The sequence below is a fragment of the Ovis canadensis genome, chromosome 19 (genome assembly GCF_042477335.2).
Source record: "Ovis canadensis isolate MfBH-ARS-UI-01 breed Bighorn chromosome 19, ARS-UI_OviCan_v2, whole genome shotgun sequence".
NCBI classification, from domain to species: Eukaryota; Metazoa; Chordata; class Mammalia; order Artiodactyla; family Bovidae; genus Ovis; species Ovis canadensis.
In genome coordinates, this window is record NC_091263.1 from 28,856,940 (window position 1) to 28,871,714 (window position 14,775).

At 40.8% G+C, this 14,775-nt stretch overlaps 1 protein-coding gene across 4 annotated transcripts in view; it reads right to left on the minus strand.

Moving 5' to 3' along the window:
- The window catches only part of ULK4 (unc-51 like kinase 4), a 502,577-nt gene that overhangs the window by 395,380 nt on the left and 92,422 nt on the right, over positions 1-14,775 (minus strand). For all 4 annotated transcript variants that reach the window (XM_069560715.1, XM_069560714.1, XM_069560717.1 and 1 more), the window contains 2 exons: positions 10,418-10,501; positions 37-198 (listed from right to left, as the gene is read on the minus strand). In XM_069560715.1, the coding sequence (XP_069416816.1) occupies positions 37-198; positions 10,418-10,501 (246 nt within the window). The remainder of the gene's footprint in view (positions 1-36; positions 199-10,417; positions 10,502-14,775) is intronic.

A 14,775-nucleotide genomic window follows, 5' to 3' on the forward strand; every position in this document is an offset into this window, starting at 1 on the left:
CATGCAAATATATCCCCCAAAGACGCTCCATCTTACCGATATTGCGGTTATCCTGAGAGAATCAACTGTGGAATGTTTGAATAGGTACCATAAAACAGGCCCAATTTCCCCAGTAATAAAGCCCTGGGCCTGAGCAGAAAACGTAGTGCAGACATTTTCAATAATCTTTGCTGCCATGTGATTCACAACACGTTCCTCCTATAGAGAGAGAGAACACAGGAGAAAATTAAATAGATATTATTAATACTTAGGATGACAAACATATACACATCATTTCTTCATAACCATTGCTCTATAAATAAAGACCTGACACCAAGACCATCATCTTTAGGTGTTTCTGGAGGTGTGGTCATTTTTTCAGGCTACTATAGAACCATTACATTTGGTTGAGCGTTAAACATAGTTAAAAATAATTCTACATATATTGTTGTTGCTGCTGTTGTTTAGTTGCTAAGTTGTGTCCGACTCTTTTGTGACCCCACAGACTGTAGCTTGCCAGGTTCCCCTGTCTGTCCATGGGATTTCCCAGGCAAGAATACTGGAGTGGCTTGCCATTTTCTTCCCCAGGGGATATTCCTGACCCAGGGATCGAACCCACACCTCCTACATTGCAGGTAGATTCTTTACTGCTGAGCCACTAGGGAAGACCCTAATTTTCCACATATTTCCATAAAAAGGCTGAAATAATCTAGAAAATACACATAATAACTTATAGTATAACAAAAACTTGACGATTTCAAAATTATAAGGAGTATGCAGAACAATCAACAGAAGTTACTCTGGGCTGGAAATAATTAGCTAAAGACCACCTATATTCAGGGCATCAAGGAAAGTCCTAAGAAAGAAATTGCTCCAGTGGTGTGACCAAATTCACCTCAACTAAAGGCTGTACTATATTGTCCTAATAATGCTTAAAAGTCTCAAAAAGGATCAAGCTATTTCCAGGTAACTTAAATGAATCCAAGAAAAAGCACAAAAGCACTTAAAAGACTAAAAAAAAAAAAAAAGTACAAAAGTACTTAAAAGACTTAAAATGCCCAACAACATAAAAATCACAATATTTGACATCTGATTAAATTCATACACACAGAGCAGGAAAATATGACTCATAAGATAAAATTCAGTGATAGAATAAGAAAAAAGCATTTAAATGGCTATTATAAATACAGTCCATATACTGAAGAAGAAAGAAGCACGTTAAGAATGAAAGAAATAGATTAAAAAATGACCCAAGTCAGAAGAGTAGAGATTATAATGTTTAATATGAAAAATACACTGAATTGGAATAACATCAGACTCTGCAGACTCAATGACTAGAGAAGATTAGTGAAGACATAGCAATTAGCAAAAAAAGAAAAAAGAAAAAGCTAGAATACAGGAGTGGGTTGCCACGCCCTCCTCCAGCCCATCTTCCCAACCCAAAGATCAAAACCGTGTCTCCTATGGCCCCCTGCATTAGCACAGGTGCTTTACCCCTTGGTGCCACCTAGGAAGCCCAATCTAAGAAACTCAATGAACCTCAAGAGGAAGAAAGAAGAATAACATCAAGGTACATCATAATAAGAAAGCTGAACGCCGAAGAACTGATGCTTTTAAACTGTGGTGTTGGAGAAGATTTGAGAGTCCCTTGGACTATAAGGAGATCAAACCAGTCAATCCTAAAGGAAATCAGTCCTGAATATTCATTGGAAGGACTGATGCTGAGGCTCCAATACTTTGGCCACCTAATGCAAAGAACTGACTCATTGGAAAAGACCCTGATTCTGGAAAAGACTGAAGGCGGGAGGAGAAGGGGACGACAGAGGATGAGACAGTTGGATGGCATCACCGACTCGATGGACATGAGTTTGAGTAAGCTCTGGGAGTTGGTGATCGACAGGGAAGCCTGGCGTGCAGTCCACAGGGTCAGAGAGTCCGACACGACTGAGCGACTGAACTGAACGTCATAATCAGACTGCTAAAAAGCAATAATAAAGAGAAACTTGTAGAAACAGTGACAGTAAAAGGACATATGGAGACTGTCTAACACACTACCTAACAAAGATAAGGCTGATGGGAGACTTCTCATCAGAAACCACGCAAACCAGAACACAGAGGAACAATGCCTTTAAAGCACCAAAAGAAAAAGAAGTAACCGTCAACCTATAAATGTGTACCCAACAATAACACCCTTCAAAACAGGTTGGTAAAAGGTACAGACTTTCACCTATAAGTGAATAAGGTCTGGAGGTCTAATGTAAAACAATGTGACTCTAGTTGATAACACTACACTGTATAATTGAAATTTGCTAAAAGAGGAGAATTTAAATGTTCTCTCTTCTACCACCCAAAAAAGGTAGCAGGATAAAATATGAGATGATTCATGTGTTAACTCGATAGGGGAATGTATGCATCTATCACAGTGTATGCACGTATCAAATCACTTTGTACACTTTATTTTTTTCCCTTTATTTTACTTTACAATACTGTATTGGTTTTGCCAATTGTACACTTTAAATATCTTACAATTTCATGTCAACTACACTGCAATAAAACTGAAAACAATTTAAATATCTATCTCTGATAAAACAGACAAAAAACAATCAGCATGAACATAGATTTATATCTGTATGTATCGATCAGATTAACAAGCCTGACATACTTCGAGAAAAAAAGCCCATCACCCAACAATGGCAGAACTGAACATTTTCCCCCTAATTATACATACATACTGAGTCATGAGAGAAGCCTCAACAAATTCCAAAGACTTCAAATCATACACACACCATTCCCTCTATCCACAATACCATGAAGTTAAACATAATAATAAAAAGATTTTTTTTAAAGATAGGTCTTAAATGAGAAAGACACAGAAGAGCTATAGAATTTGTTCAGTCTACAAAGCATATAATGGGATAAAACAGTTAAAGGAACATGAAAATTTACACAGAAGTCCAACCAGTGTAAACTGTACAGCCCTGTGGAGCTTCCCCCCAAGATTATCTGCCACAGGAGAAGAGGAGGTACAAACCTCCCTCTGGCAGTGAGCACACCACACTTCGTGCCTCTGACCTCACCAAGAGTCAGGAAACTCATCTACGCCCCGTGCTCAGAAAAACACTCAGGACTGCTTCCTTATGCCATTCTCAAAGGTTCGCTTTAAGACACAGTAGGCAACTCCATACTTGGTAAGCCCTACTGCCTTCTACTAACATTAGCATTCCAAATATTATGAACAGTGACATTAAAAAGAAAACCACACACAAAAAGGCTGTATCATTCCTATTCCCCATACACACTGCCCACTTTCACTATATAAAGGCAAGGAGAACCCGATGCTAATGGCACACGCGTTCTTTATCAGGAAAATTAAACTTAAAACTGTGACAGTAACGAAAACAGAAAACGTAGCTGTACATTTTCACTTTTATCCAATATCAAGAGAATTTAACTTCTCCGTCCTCATTCTAGATAACTAGTGTCCAAAAACACTTCAAAGATAATACACACAATGACTAATATCTCTATACTTTCTAATTCAAGTCCTATCTTTTTCTAATTAAATACATAAGCAATTTACCACTAGCTTTCTTTTTTTAAAGCACCAATTATAAATTGGAAATTCAATTTCCTCTTAAAAGAAATTTGTTACATCGAAATTGTCTAATAAGCTATTGTTCAGAAATGAATAATTAGGCCAAGGATTTATTATTTCAGCCTCACATTTTAACATATGGCAGGTGTTCAGTTCAGCACCCATAATTATATACAGACTTACAGACTATTATGCAAGTTATTTTAAAAAGTGGAGGTTGATTAGATACAAATGCATAAAATGAATCTCCTCTAAACATGTGGAAAGACTCTAGGTGCTATTTTCAGCTTCTGTGTGCACTGTAGAATAGGTTGCTACCTACCCAGATAAAAATCACTGCCTTCAAGGAAAGTCAGCTTCCTCAGCCTCCCTATTTCATGCACATATTGAACACATGCCATGTAAGTTCAATGCCAAATGTTCCCAGGATCAGTACAGTGATGATACCAAGTACATAATCTGTCTTTGCTAGTATAATCATTGGAAGGACTGATGCTGAAGCTCCAATACCTTGGCCACCTGATATGAAGAGCTGGTGGCCTTCACTCGAGAAGACCCTGATGCTGGAAAAGACTGATTGCAAGAGGAGAAGGGAAGACAGAGGATGAGATGGTTGGATGGCATCACTGATTCAATGGACAATGAGTCTGAGCAAATTCAGGGAGACAGTGAAGGACAGGGAAGCCTGGCGTGCTGCAGTTCATGGGGTTGCAAAGAGCTGGACACAACTTAGCAACTGTAAAACAACAAACATGAGAGTCAAGGCAATGGAATGGGAAGCTGTCAAAGAGAGCCCAAGTCAGAAGCACGTGGAGGATCAACCAGCAAGGTACCTTTCTTCATACAAAACATCAGGTGGGGCTCCAACTATCAAAGTACTCTAGAGTGGCACACCCGGGACTCAAATCCACATCCTCTGACTCCCAGCTCAAAGTCTCCAAAACGCCAACGCCAAGTCGAAACGACGACTCAGTGTCATCATGGACACCTTTTCTTCTACACTGCCACACTCTCTTTAAAACAGTTATACCAGACTTCCTTGGTGGTCCAGGATTCTTAACAAACAATCCGCCTTCCAATGCAGAGAACAAGGATTCGATCCATGGTTATGGAACTAAGATCTCACATCCCACGGGGCAACCAAGTCCAAGTGCCGCAACCTAGGTCCAGCACAGCCAAAATAAAAACAAAATTTTTCGAAAATAGAATGTTATACCAGATTTTTTTTTTTGGCATGTTCCACGCTAAGTCTCTCACTCTAAATATTTCCCTCTTTCCACCTGAGCATTTACGTCTGTAACAAGATCAAAACCACTTGACTCACATTTCTACTATCATTGTTAAAATTACAGAAGTCATAACAGGTTGACCTGCTTAGAAAATGAGGTCATAATCTCTTAGGTGATCTTTTGAAGAAGAGAAAGTTTACTGAACACTATTTAAATAAACTCATAACAGTCCCAGAATAAGACTACATTTCTCTCTCAAAGTGCATCCTACAATTTGCCACAGGATGAGATATGTCTGTGGGCAAATAAATTTGCAAACATCATATACAATATGCTCCCATGTGGATTCATAATTACAAGTTCTGAAAAGTACTAAATACAAACGAAACCATTCAACTTTGTTTAACCCGATACGTCCCAATGTATCTGACTAGAAAACCCTTATCATAGAATACGTAGGAAAATCCCTTGGCAAAGTTAGTTATCTATATGCATCAGAAACATGAACAAAATTTATAATTTAAAACTAAAATTGTCTTCTAAGAAATTTACATATGAGTTAAAACAAAAAAGTACAATTCCCATACCACATTTTTTTCAATGCACAGATTAGAAAGATAAGGGGTAAAAATCAGAATCGATGGCCCATTTTCAATAAGGCACATTACTAAGTTTTGAAATTACTAAGTTTATAAAAAGGTCAATAAGTTAGGCAGAAAATATCAATATATTTAAGAACAACAGAAACAGCACAAATAATATATATATTTTACCACAATTTAAAAACATACAAGAGAAATAGAATAGACAGTCTTAATCTATACAGTAATGCAACTTTGTTATTGTAACAAAAGAAAAAAGAGGCAATAAAATTCCACCCACCTGAAAAAGTTTAAACCATCCCATAAAAAAACCCTGGACCCAGAAAAAAATTTAAACTAGGGATTATCTATAAAAGAACAATAATGGAAACAGTACATGTCAAAATAATGGGACACAGCTAACACTAGGTTGAGACAAAAGTTGACAGTCTTAAGTGTCTTAGTCACTACATGAGAGAAGGGAAGAAAATGCAAATATAGTTACAAAACAGCAAGAAATGGCATACTAAACCAGAAAATTTTTTTTTAATCACTTTCCTAATAAATGAAGATAGGGCAGTATCTTAATCATCTTTGCCTCTCCTGTATCCAGCTGGTACATAATGTGTTTCATAAATGCTACCTCTAAAGAATGGGAGCTGTATCTGAGAGAGTTGACTTAAGCAGTGAATTAAATACATTAGCGGAATGTCATGGAGAATTCAAAGGAACTACAATCATCTTATTTCAGTGTTTTTTAAACCAAATATGACACTCTCTCGTTAGTCTTCTCACTGAGTATGCCTTCCATTATCATTACTATCAATCCTCCTTAAATTTATTCATAGACGTATACTCTCAATCAAAGTACCAACAGGTGAACTTGCATGTAATTTTTAGAATCAACTTTTCAAGTAAAAAGAAAATTTAAAAGGAGCTCAGAAACTCAGGAAAAAGATTACAATGGTAACAAAAAAATGTCACTGTATATTTTCAAGATTATTAAAAAATAAGGACTATTAATTTAAATAGCACAGCACAGATAACAGCGCAACAGAACTAATTAGAGCCCAGGAAGAGACATGCACACAGAAATGACAGAGGTGACACCAAAGAGTCGTGGGGAGAAGACTTTTCATTAAATGATGCTGGAATAACTGATTACATTTATTTCAAAAACAGAACTGGACCCACGCGTATCACCACACACAGACACACAAAACAATTACAAACAAATTAAACTTCTAAACAGAAAAAAGGAAAAAATAAAAAATAACTTTTAGAAGAACATGTAACGTGGGCGTTCCTCGTGGCTCAATGGTAAAGAATCCGTCTGCCAATGCAGGAGACACAGGTTGGATCCCTGACCCGGGAAGATCCCACCCACATGCCTCAGAGCAACTAAGACCACGCGCCACAACTACCGAGCCTGTTCTCTAAGCCCAGGAGCCGCAACAACTGAGCCCACATGCTCGAGAGCCCGTGCTCCACAACAAGAGAAGCCCGCACAGTGAGAAGCCTGCACACCGCAGCTAGAGAGTCAGCCCCGCTCGCTACAGCTGGAGAAAGCCTGTGCAGCAGCGAAGAGCCAGCACAGCCAAAAATTAATGAAGTTTAAGTGAAAGTCGCTCAGTCATGTCCGACTCTGCAAATTCTCCAGGCCAGAATACTACAGTGGGTAGCCTTTCCCTTCTCCAGGGCATCTTCCCAACCCAGGGATCAAACCCAGGTCTCCTGCATTGCAGGCAGATTCTTCACCAGCTGAGCCACAAGGGCAGCCCAAGAATACTACAGTGGGTAGCCTTTCCCTTCTCCAGCGGATCCTCCTGACCCAGGAATCAAACCGGGGTCTCCTGCATTGCAGGCAGATTCTTTATCAACTGAGCTATCAGAGAAGCCCCAAAATAAATAAAAGTATACACAAAAACTTTTATTTATTTTTGGGGCTTCACTGATAGCATCACTGACTCAACAGACATGGATTTGGGTGGACTCCGGGAGTTGGTGATGGACAGGGAGGCCTGGCGTGCTGTGGTTCGTAGGGTCACAAAGAGTCGGACATGACTGACCGACTGAACTAAACGGATACACACAAAAAAGAATATGTAACAGCACATCTTAGTGTTAGATTAACATGGATTGATAAATTTCTATTAAAGTTAACTTCTGCTTAGCCACAGATACTATAAATGAGAAGACCAAACATCTTATGGATTGATAAATTTCTATTAAAGTTAAGAACTTCTGCTTAGCAACAGACACTGTTAAGGAAATGAAAAGATCAAACACAAAATAGAAAAGTATCTGGGACTCGTGTAAACAACAAAAGATTAATATCATATCCAGAACACATAAAAGAAATTCCTGTGGGTAGAGTACCATGACATCTGAATTTTTTCAGACATCTCAGAAAATAAACAAATGAATAAATAGTAAATACACATATATGGATATATATACATACACACATATTACAACAAAGCAAAAAAGGCAAATATATTAACAGCTGACGGAAATAAAGGCCATTAGTTTTCTTTCCTTTTCTAATACTCGAAACATTTTATAGCAATAGCTGGTAGAGGCAGGGCAGGGGGATGATGGTATGCAGAATTTCTACAAAGCAACAGAAGAAACTGGCTTAAGACTTGATAATCATTTTCAAAACAGGAAATTCCAAAAACCAAGATAAACAGAAAAAGATGGTCATCCTCATTAGTAATCAAGAAAATGCATATTAAAAAGACACTGAGGAAACAATTTAATGCTCATGAGATTGTCAAAAATTTAAACTGTGACTCTATCAAATGTTCAAGAAGATGTGGGTCAGTGGATACTCCTATATAAACTGATACACGTGTGCCTGTGTTTCTGTATTGAGGCATACACCAACACACTAGTCAGTGGTACTGATGAGCTGCACTTTACACAATCAACATGTATCAACCTCAACCTAACTTTAAGCAAAAGAAAAAAAAACTAAGTCTCAAAAGAACATGGTGCCAATCCATTTATACAGAGTTCAACATTTAGAATCAATCTAGTATTTAGCAATACACTCAAAAAGGGAAACAAAAATCTGTGAAAAGAAAAAAAAATTTAAGCAAAACAAGAAAACCTTGGTGAAGTTTATCACCAAAGTTAGAATACTCCTTGAAAGAAAGTACAAATTTCAATCCAGAAGAGACAGAATTCTCTAAGCAACCAGTCTTTTGCTTTTTAACAGAGTGAGTCAGAGTATGCGCTTTTAACCATATCCGCACAATTCATATATTCTTCTGTAAGAAAAGAACCTACACTCAGAAATACCCGTAGGAGCTGGGAAAACAGTTTTCTACATTAAAAAAATTAAATCATCAAAGACAAGTGGCTTAAAAATTATTTTACCTTCAACTATGTCCTGAATACAATAGACAAATTTGCTCAAGAACTGCTACAATCGAATTATTTTTGAAAAGACAGTCCTTTTTAGGGGGAATGTTCACCTCTGAATTTGTCACTTTATACGGACAGTGTTAGTGTGCGTGCTGCCAAAGCATACACTAAAACGTCTTCCAAATATATAAAATTTTCACAAATTAGAGTTCTAGACTTTCTTCCCTCTTCGTGAAAAATATACAAGACCTGACACACATACCAAGAGAGAATAAAAGACAAGTGTGTCTGTTCACTGTGAACTCTATCATTACATCATTAGCTGTATCATCATGTTACCGTTAACAACACACACGCATAGCAAACACTCTTCACAGTATGCACTCACTGAGAAATACAGGAGCGGTTGGGCAGGACATGTCTAATAAAGGACACCACCTCATGGGTTAGAACCGACCACCTTTTACTCAGCATTCGTCTAAGTTTTATAAATTAAAGATACAAAGTTTTAAAACTTTCTTTACACCGTTTAAAAAATCCCTGGAAGACTCCTGTCTCCTTTGAGCTCCTGTATTTTGTTCTTCGGCGTGAAAGCACTCGACAGATTCCACTTTATAGTTTTATCTCATCTCCCACAACAGGTACATGTGTGCATGAACATAAAGCCCACCTTCTTCATCCGTGTGCCCCCTGGGTGTGCCTAGCTTGAGGCCTTGAATGATAAACCCAAACATGTCTTTTGACTACAGATAAAGATAACTTAATTCTCATATTGTTGATACAGCGCAGTTCACTGGCTTCATGCACACCCCACAGGGACAACTGGCTACACATTCACCCTACAGGCTGAGACGTGCTCTCGATGCCTTTCTGGATCATTAGGGGAAAACTGCAGAGATTTTTCTGTACTTGGAACATCACGCCATTACCATAACATGCATGAAGTAATGAACTCAAAAGGAAGATGTTTGTTTTGACATTTTTTTTTTCATTCCTTAAGGAATGCTTTTAGCCTATGGCTTTGCCTTGGGTGAAACAATGTCAAGGTTTAAAGCAAACAAAAATGCCAGCCTTTGAGGTCAGCTATAAATCCTCCTCATGGTCACACACAGGAGCTACTTATGCAAGTTGGCTGGTTGGCCAGCTGGCTGGTTTTCAGCCATTAACAGTAGCAAGAGAAGGGATGTGCATAAGCTGAAGAAACCACATCAGATAATAACGACTACTTAATATTAAAATCAGTGGATGCTGGTGGCAGCTTCCTTGTTTCTGAACCACAAAATGGCAATATGACAAGATAATCACTGGGCTACCGAGGCTGGCAGAAAATTCCCTGCATACACCGGGCTTACTAAACTGAGTTACTGGTAACTGGAAGCGGAGGATTAAGGATATGTCACTGAGACCTACTTAGGTTGTTTATTATTTGCTATCGTCTCTTAAAAAGCAAGACATTTAAACAAGTGAATGTGAGTTGGTTTTTTCACTTGCTCCACTGTAGGTCACGGGCTCACAGTGGCTTGTCGGGATTATTTAAATTCAGGAGCGGTATAGCACTTGGCTGACAGGCCCGTGCACCGCTGCAGGCTACAATCCTCACACAGTGCCTGAAGGGTTATTACAATTGCAGGCGTCTACAGAGGACAACAAAGCAGCCTTACCCCTTCCCGGAGGCACCTCATTAGCACCGTGTATGCAGCCAAGGGAACAGCCCAGCATTCTCGGGGGTGCTTTTTTTTTTCTTCCTAAAAATGAAGCAAAAGGAAAGGCAGTGAGGCTAACGGCACAGAAGGTGTTAACCCTTTCAAGAGAAAAGGCCAAGTTTCACACAGACAAATGACGTAGAACTTCTTAACATCCTACCGCAAGTACTACTTACAACCTGCCAATTATGACCTGATGAGGGGTCCTTTACTGCAGTGTACATACAAAGCATTTCTTCCGTTTCCCAGTATGTCATATATGATGCTGATAAGCTCCCCTCAGCAACAGCTAGATGGAAAGAACCAAGGGATGACAGCATGCTCTGGCTGTTAAGAGAAACCACTCCACTGATAACCACAGATTACCATACACATACTTCTACGTAACGGTATGACGTCATCTGGAATGACTTGAAAGCACAGGACCTGCAGTTTGGAGCAGTATCTCTGGATAATCCACAGGAACAAGGAAAGCACAGTATGATGCCTAGCAAGAGGCGGCTTAACAAAAGCACGCAACTAGGATCAGCGAGTACACGGACTGGGGGGATATCAGGGATGATTCTTTCACAGAACTAAGTTAGAAAAATAACCACAGAACTCTCCTGGAACCTAACAAATAAAGTCACAGAATCAATCAGGGGCCACAGAGAAAGGTGGGAAAAAAACCACTGGTTATAGCAGAAGAGAGTAGGCTCTGCTTAGACAGAATATTTCTGTTTTAAGATTGTCCAAATGTTAGAAGTGGTACCTTACTGATCCAAAAGTACTTAATACCCATGATGAGAATTGTGACTCGTTAACACTATACCCTTAATCATGAAATGCCACACATGGTCATAATCTAGCCGTTATCAACCAGAGCTGCTTCAGCTCAAAAATCCCTAGTCCAGCACCCAATTTAACTTTCAAACACAATGTGCCTCCTTTCAGCTCATTTATTCATGACATTCACCACAGGCTTTCCTGAACATCCCTGGACCCTACGCCCCACGTTCCTCGCCCTTTTTCTTTACCCACATCTATCACTGAGATTCCTGGCCTACAATTTAATCACTCCTGACAAAGGCCTGAAGGACCTCATCCTTTGGAGTTCCACTGTCTCAGGTCTGGGGAAACGCAGCCTTACCTGAAGGCAGTAGCTTGTTCTCTCTAGGCCTGTGGTCAGACAGCTGGGATCTAGGAGGAGGGGACACCAAAAACACAGACTCCAGAGTGCCGAAGGATGGGGGAGCCCAGGGACCTTCCATGTCACTCACCAGGCCTGCTTCTCTCTCTGATCGAGTCCCTCTCCTGAAAAACTATAGCATTTCAACCACCGCCTCCCAAAACTTCGCTTTTCTTCTTCACAAAGATCATGAAAGTCACGAGAGAGGAACCATGCGCTCACCTCCACCTGCAGCTGCTCACACCCTGGGTCACAGCAGGACAGGCTCCTCCACCCCTTCCATGCGGGCGCACAAGTCCCCGCCCACTCTTCTCCCTTCAGGGTCACCAGCTCCTGGACTATCCCTTACTGCTCCTAAGTGTTCAACATCGTGTCTCCATGGGATCCTTCCTATTTCCACCAGACTCACTGCCATCTCCCATTTTCAAAACTGCCCTCTGCCCCCACACCCCTCTGCTCTTTCCTAGGGTGATGCTCACTTTACGCTGACTTCCTCAGGATCCCACATCCCTCTAAATCCTCAACACACAGCAGTCTGACTTCTGCCTCCCACTCCATGTTAAATAAATACACAAAACAGCTCTTGTTGGGTTCCGGGTTGACTTTTGTACCCACTCAACTCAGGGGACTCTTTGTAGCCCTTTTTCTTAGACCTTAACTTCCACATTCAGCCCTATAAACTCTTTTCTGAAATACCCACTCCTCTCCTGATTTTGCTCCTCCTTCACTTACCTGCAGTTAGGGTCCAGAAGCTTCTCTTACAATCCTCCCATCTATTCTCCACATTGAAACCAGAATCACTCGTGTGGCACTTAAGTCAGATGACATCCGTACCTTTCTTATAACTCTTAACCAGCTTCCTCTTGCTCTTAGGATCAAAACCCAGGCCCCCAACCTGGCTGAGGAGCCTTCCACGGTCACATCCCTGTCTCCTGCAGCCCTGCCTCCTGCTCACTTCCCTCCTGTCCCACTGGTCATGCTGCAGCTCATGACTGGAAACGAGCACCTACTGTGTGCCAAGAACTCTTCTAAACAACAGTCATGCAGCGATGAGCAGGACAGACAAATGTTCTGTCTCAATGGTGTTCAGTGGGGCGGGAGGGGGCGGGGGGCACAAAAAAGGTTTTTTTTTTTACTCAAACAAAATAAACAAAGCAAGACAGTCATGCAAGCTATAAAGAAAAGCACAGATGGCCAAGGGGCTAGAGGAAGTCTGTACACAGAGAGCTTCATCTCACAGTTCTCAGGTTCAGGAGGCGGCTCTCTGCAGAAATCCATGCAAGAGAAGATGAACGGCAGACATGTGCAGGTGAACACTGTGAGCAGGAAGGACAGCGAATGCACAAGTGTGGCACCAGGATCAGGGTGTGGGGGGTTCGAGGCCCCACGGGGAGGCCAGCGAGGCTGGAAGGAGGAAGCGGCTGAGACCCCAAGGCCCAGGGGTGACTGGAGGGCTTTAGACGTGACAAGAAGAAGACAGGGAGCAGGGAGAGCCCCAGGAGTTATAACGGTGGCGTCGCCTGTGTTTCCACAGGCTCTCTCCAGCTTAGCTCTGCGGAAAGACTGCAGTGCACGCCAGCGTGACGCAATGAGACCATCTGGGAGTTCTTACAACAGGCCAGGTGACAGATGGTGATGTGCTGGACCGCAACAGACAGAACAGGGGGACACCTGACTCTAGCTCATTATGCATCCTTGACAAAAGGAAGAAAAAGATACAAACCAAAATGTGCTGTCTCACACATTCCTCTACAGAATCGCAGTCGGGACTGCTGTCCTCAAGCTTGGAACCTTGGGGTGCTTCCAGAGAGCCAAAAGGTCAGGATGCCAGTCCCTATGTTATACACGATATGCATGTATGCACATATGTATTCATGTATGTGGTGTGTGTGTGTGTGTGTACAGCTATTGATCACCTGAGGTCAGTCCCAGTAGGTCCTCGCTGCCCTGAGATGTTAAGGTTTATCTACATTCAAAGTTATAAGGCCACAAAACACCCTCATCTCATGAAACATTAGAGATTTTTGTGGGTATAACTTCCTCTCATTAGTTCAGTTCAGTTGCTCAGTCATGTCCAACTCTTTACAACCCCATGGACTGCAGCACACCAGGCTTCCCTACCATTACCAATTCCCGGAGCTCACTCAAACTCATGTCCATTGAGTCAGTGATGTCATCCAACCATCTCATCCTCTATCATCCCCTTCTCCTCCCACCTTCAATTTTTCTCAGCATCAGGGTCTTTTCCAGTGAATTAGTTCTTCACATCAGGTAGTCAAAGTATTGGAATTTCAGCTTCACCATCAGTCCCTGCAATGAGTATTCAAGACTGATTTCCTTCAGAATGGACTGGTTGGATCTCCTTGCAGTCCAAGGGACTCTCAAGAGTCTTCTCCAACACCACAGTTCAAAAGCATCAATTCTTCGGTGCTCAGCTTTCTTTATGGTCCAACTCTCACATCCATACATGACTACTGGAAAAACCATAGCTTTGGAGAGATGGACCTTTGTTGGCAAAGTAATGTCTCTGCTTTTTAATATGCTGCCTAGATTGATCGTAGCTTTGCTTCCAAGGAGCAAGTGTCTTTTAATTTCATGGCTGCAGTCACCATCTGCAATGATTTTGGAGCCCAGAAAAATAAAGTCTGTCACTGTTTCCACTGTTTCCCCATCTATTTGCCATGAAGTGATGGGAGTGGATGCCATGATCTTAGTTTTCTGAATGTTGAATTTTAAGCCAACTTTTTGACCCTCCTCATTCACTTTTATCAAGAGGGTCTTTAGTTCTTCTTTGCTTTCTGCCATATCATTAAGATGTGGTCAAATGTCATGGCCACAGAATCATCCTTATAATAAAATAACCTAGCTTATATCAAATTAAAGTAAGTAGCAAGATAAATGATTCTTCAGAACTACTCTCAGAAATAAATAAAAATGTGATTCTGTATCATTCCCTTTATAGAAGACTAAAAAGCGCAAACTAGTCTTTGTGACAGAAGGCAAATAAGTGGTTGCCTTGGGATAGGGAGAGGGGAAGGATGAAGGGATTAACAAGGGTGCTAGGAAACCTTTTGGAGGTGATGGAGATTTTCATTATCTTAACTGTGGTAATGGTTACACAGATGTATACATATATTCAGTTCAGTTG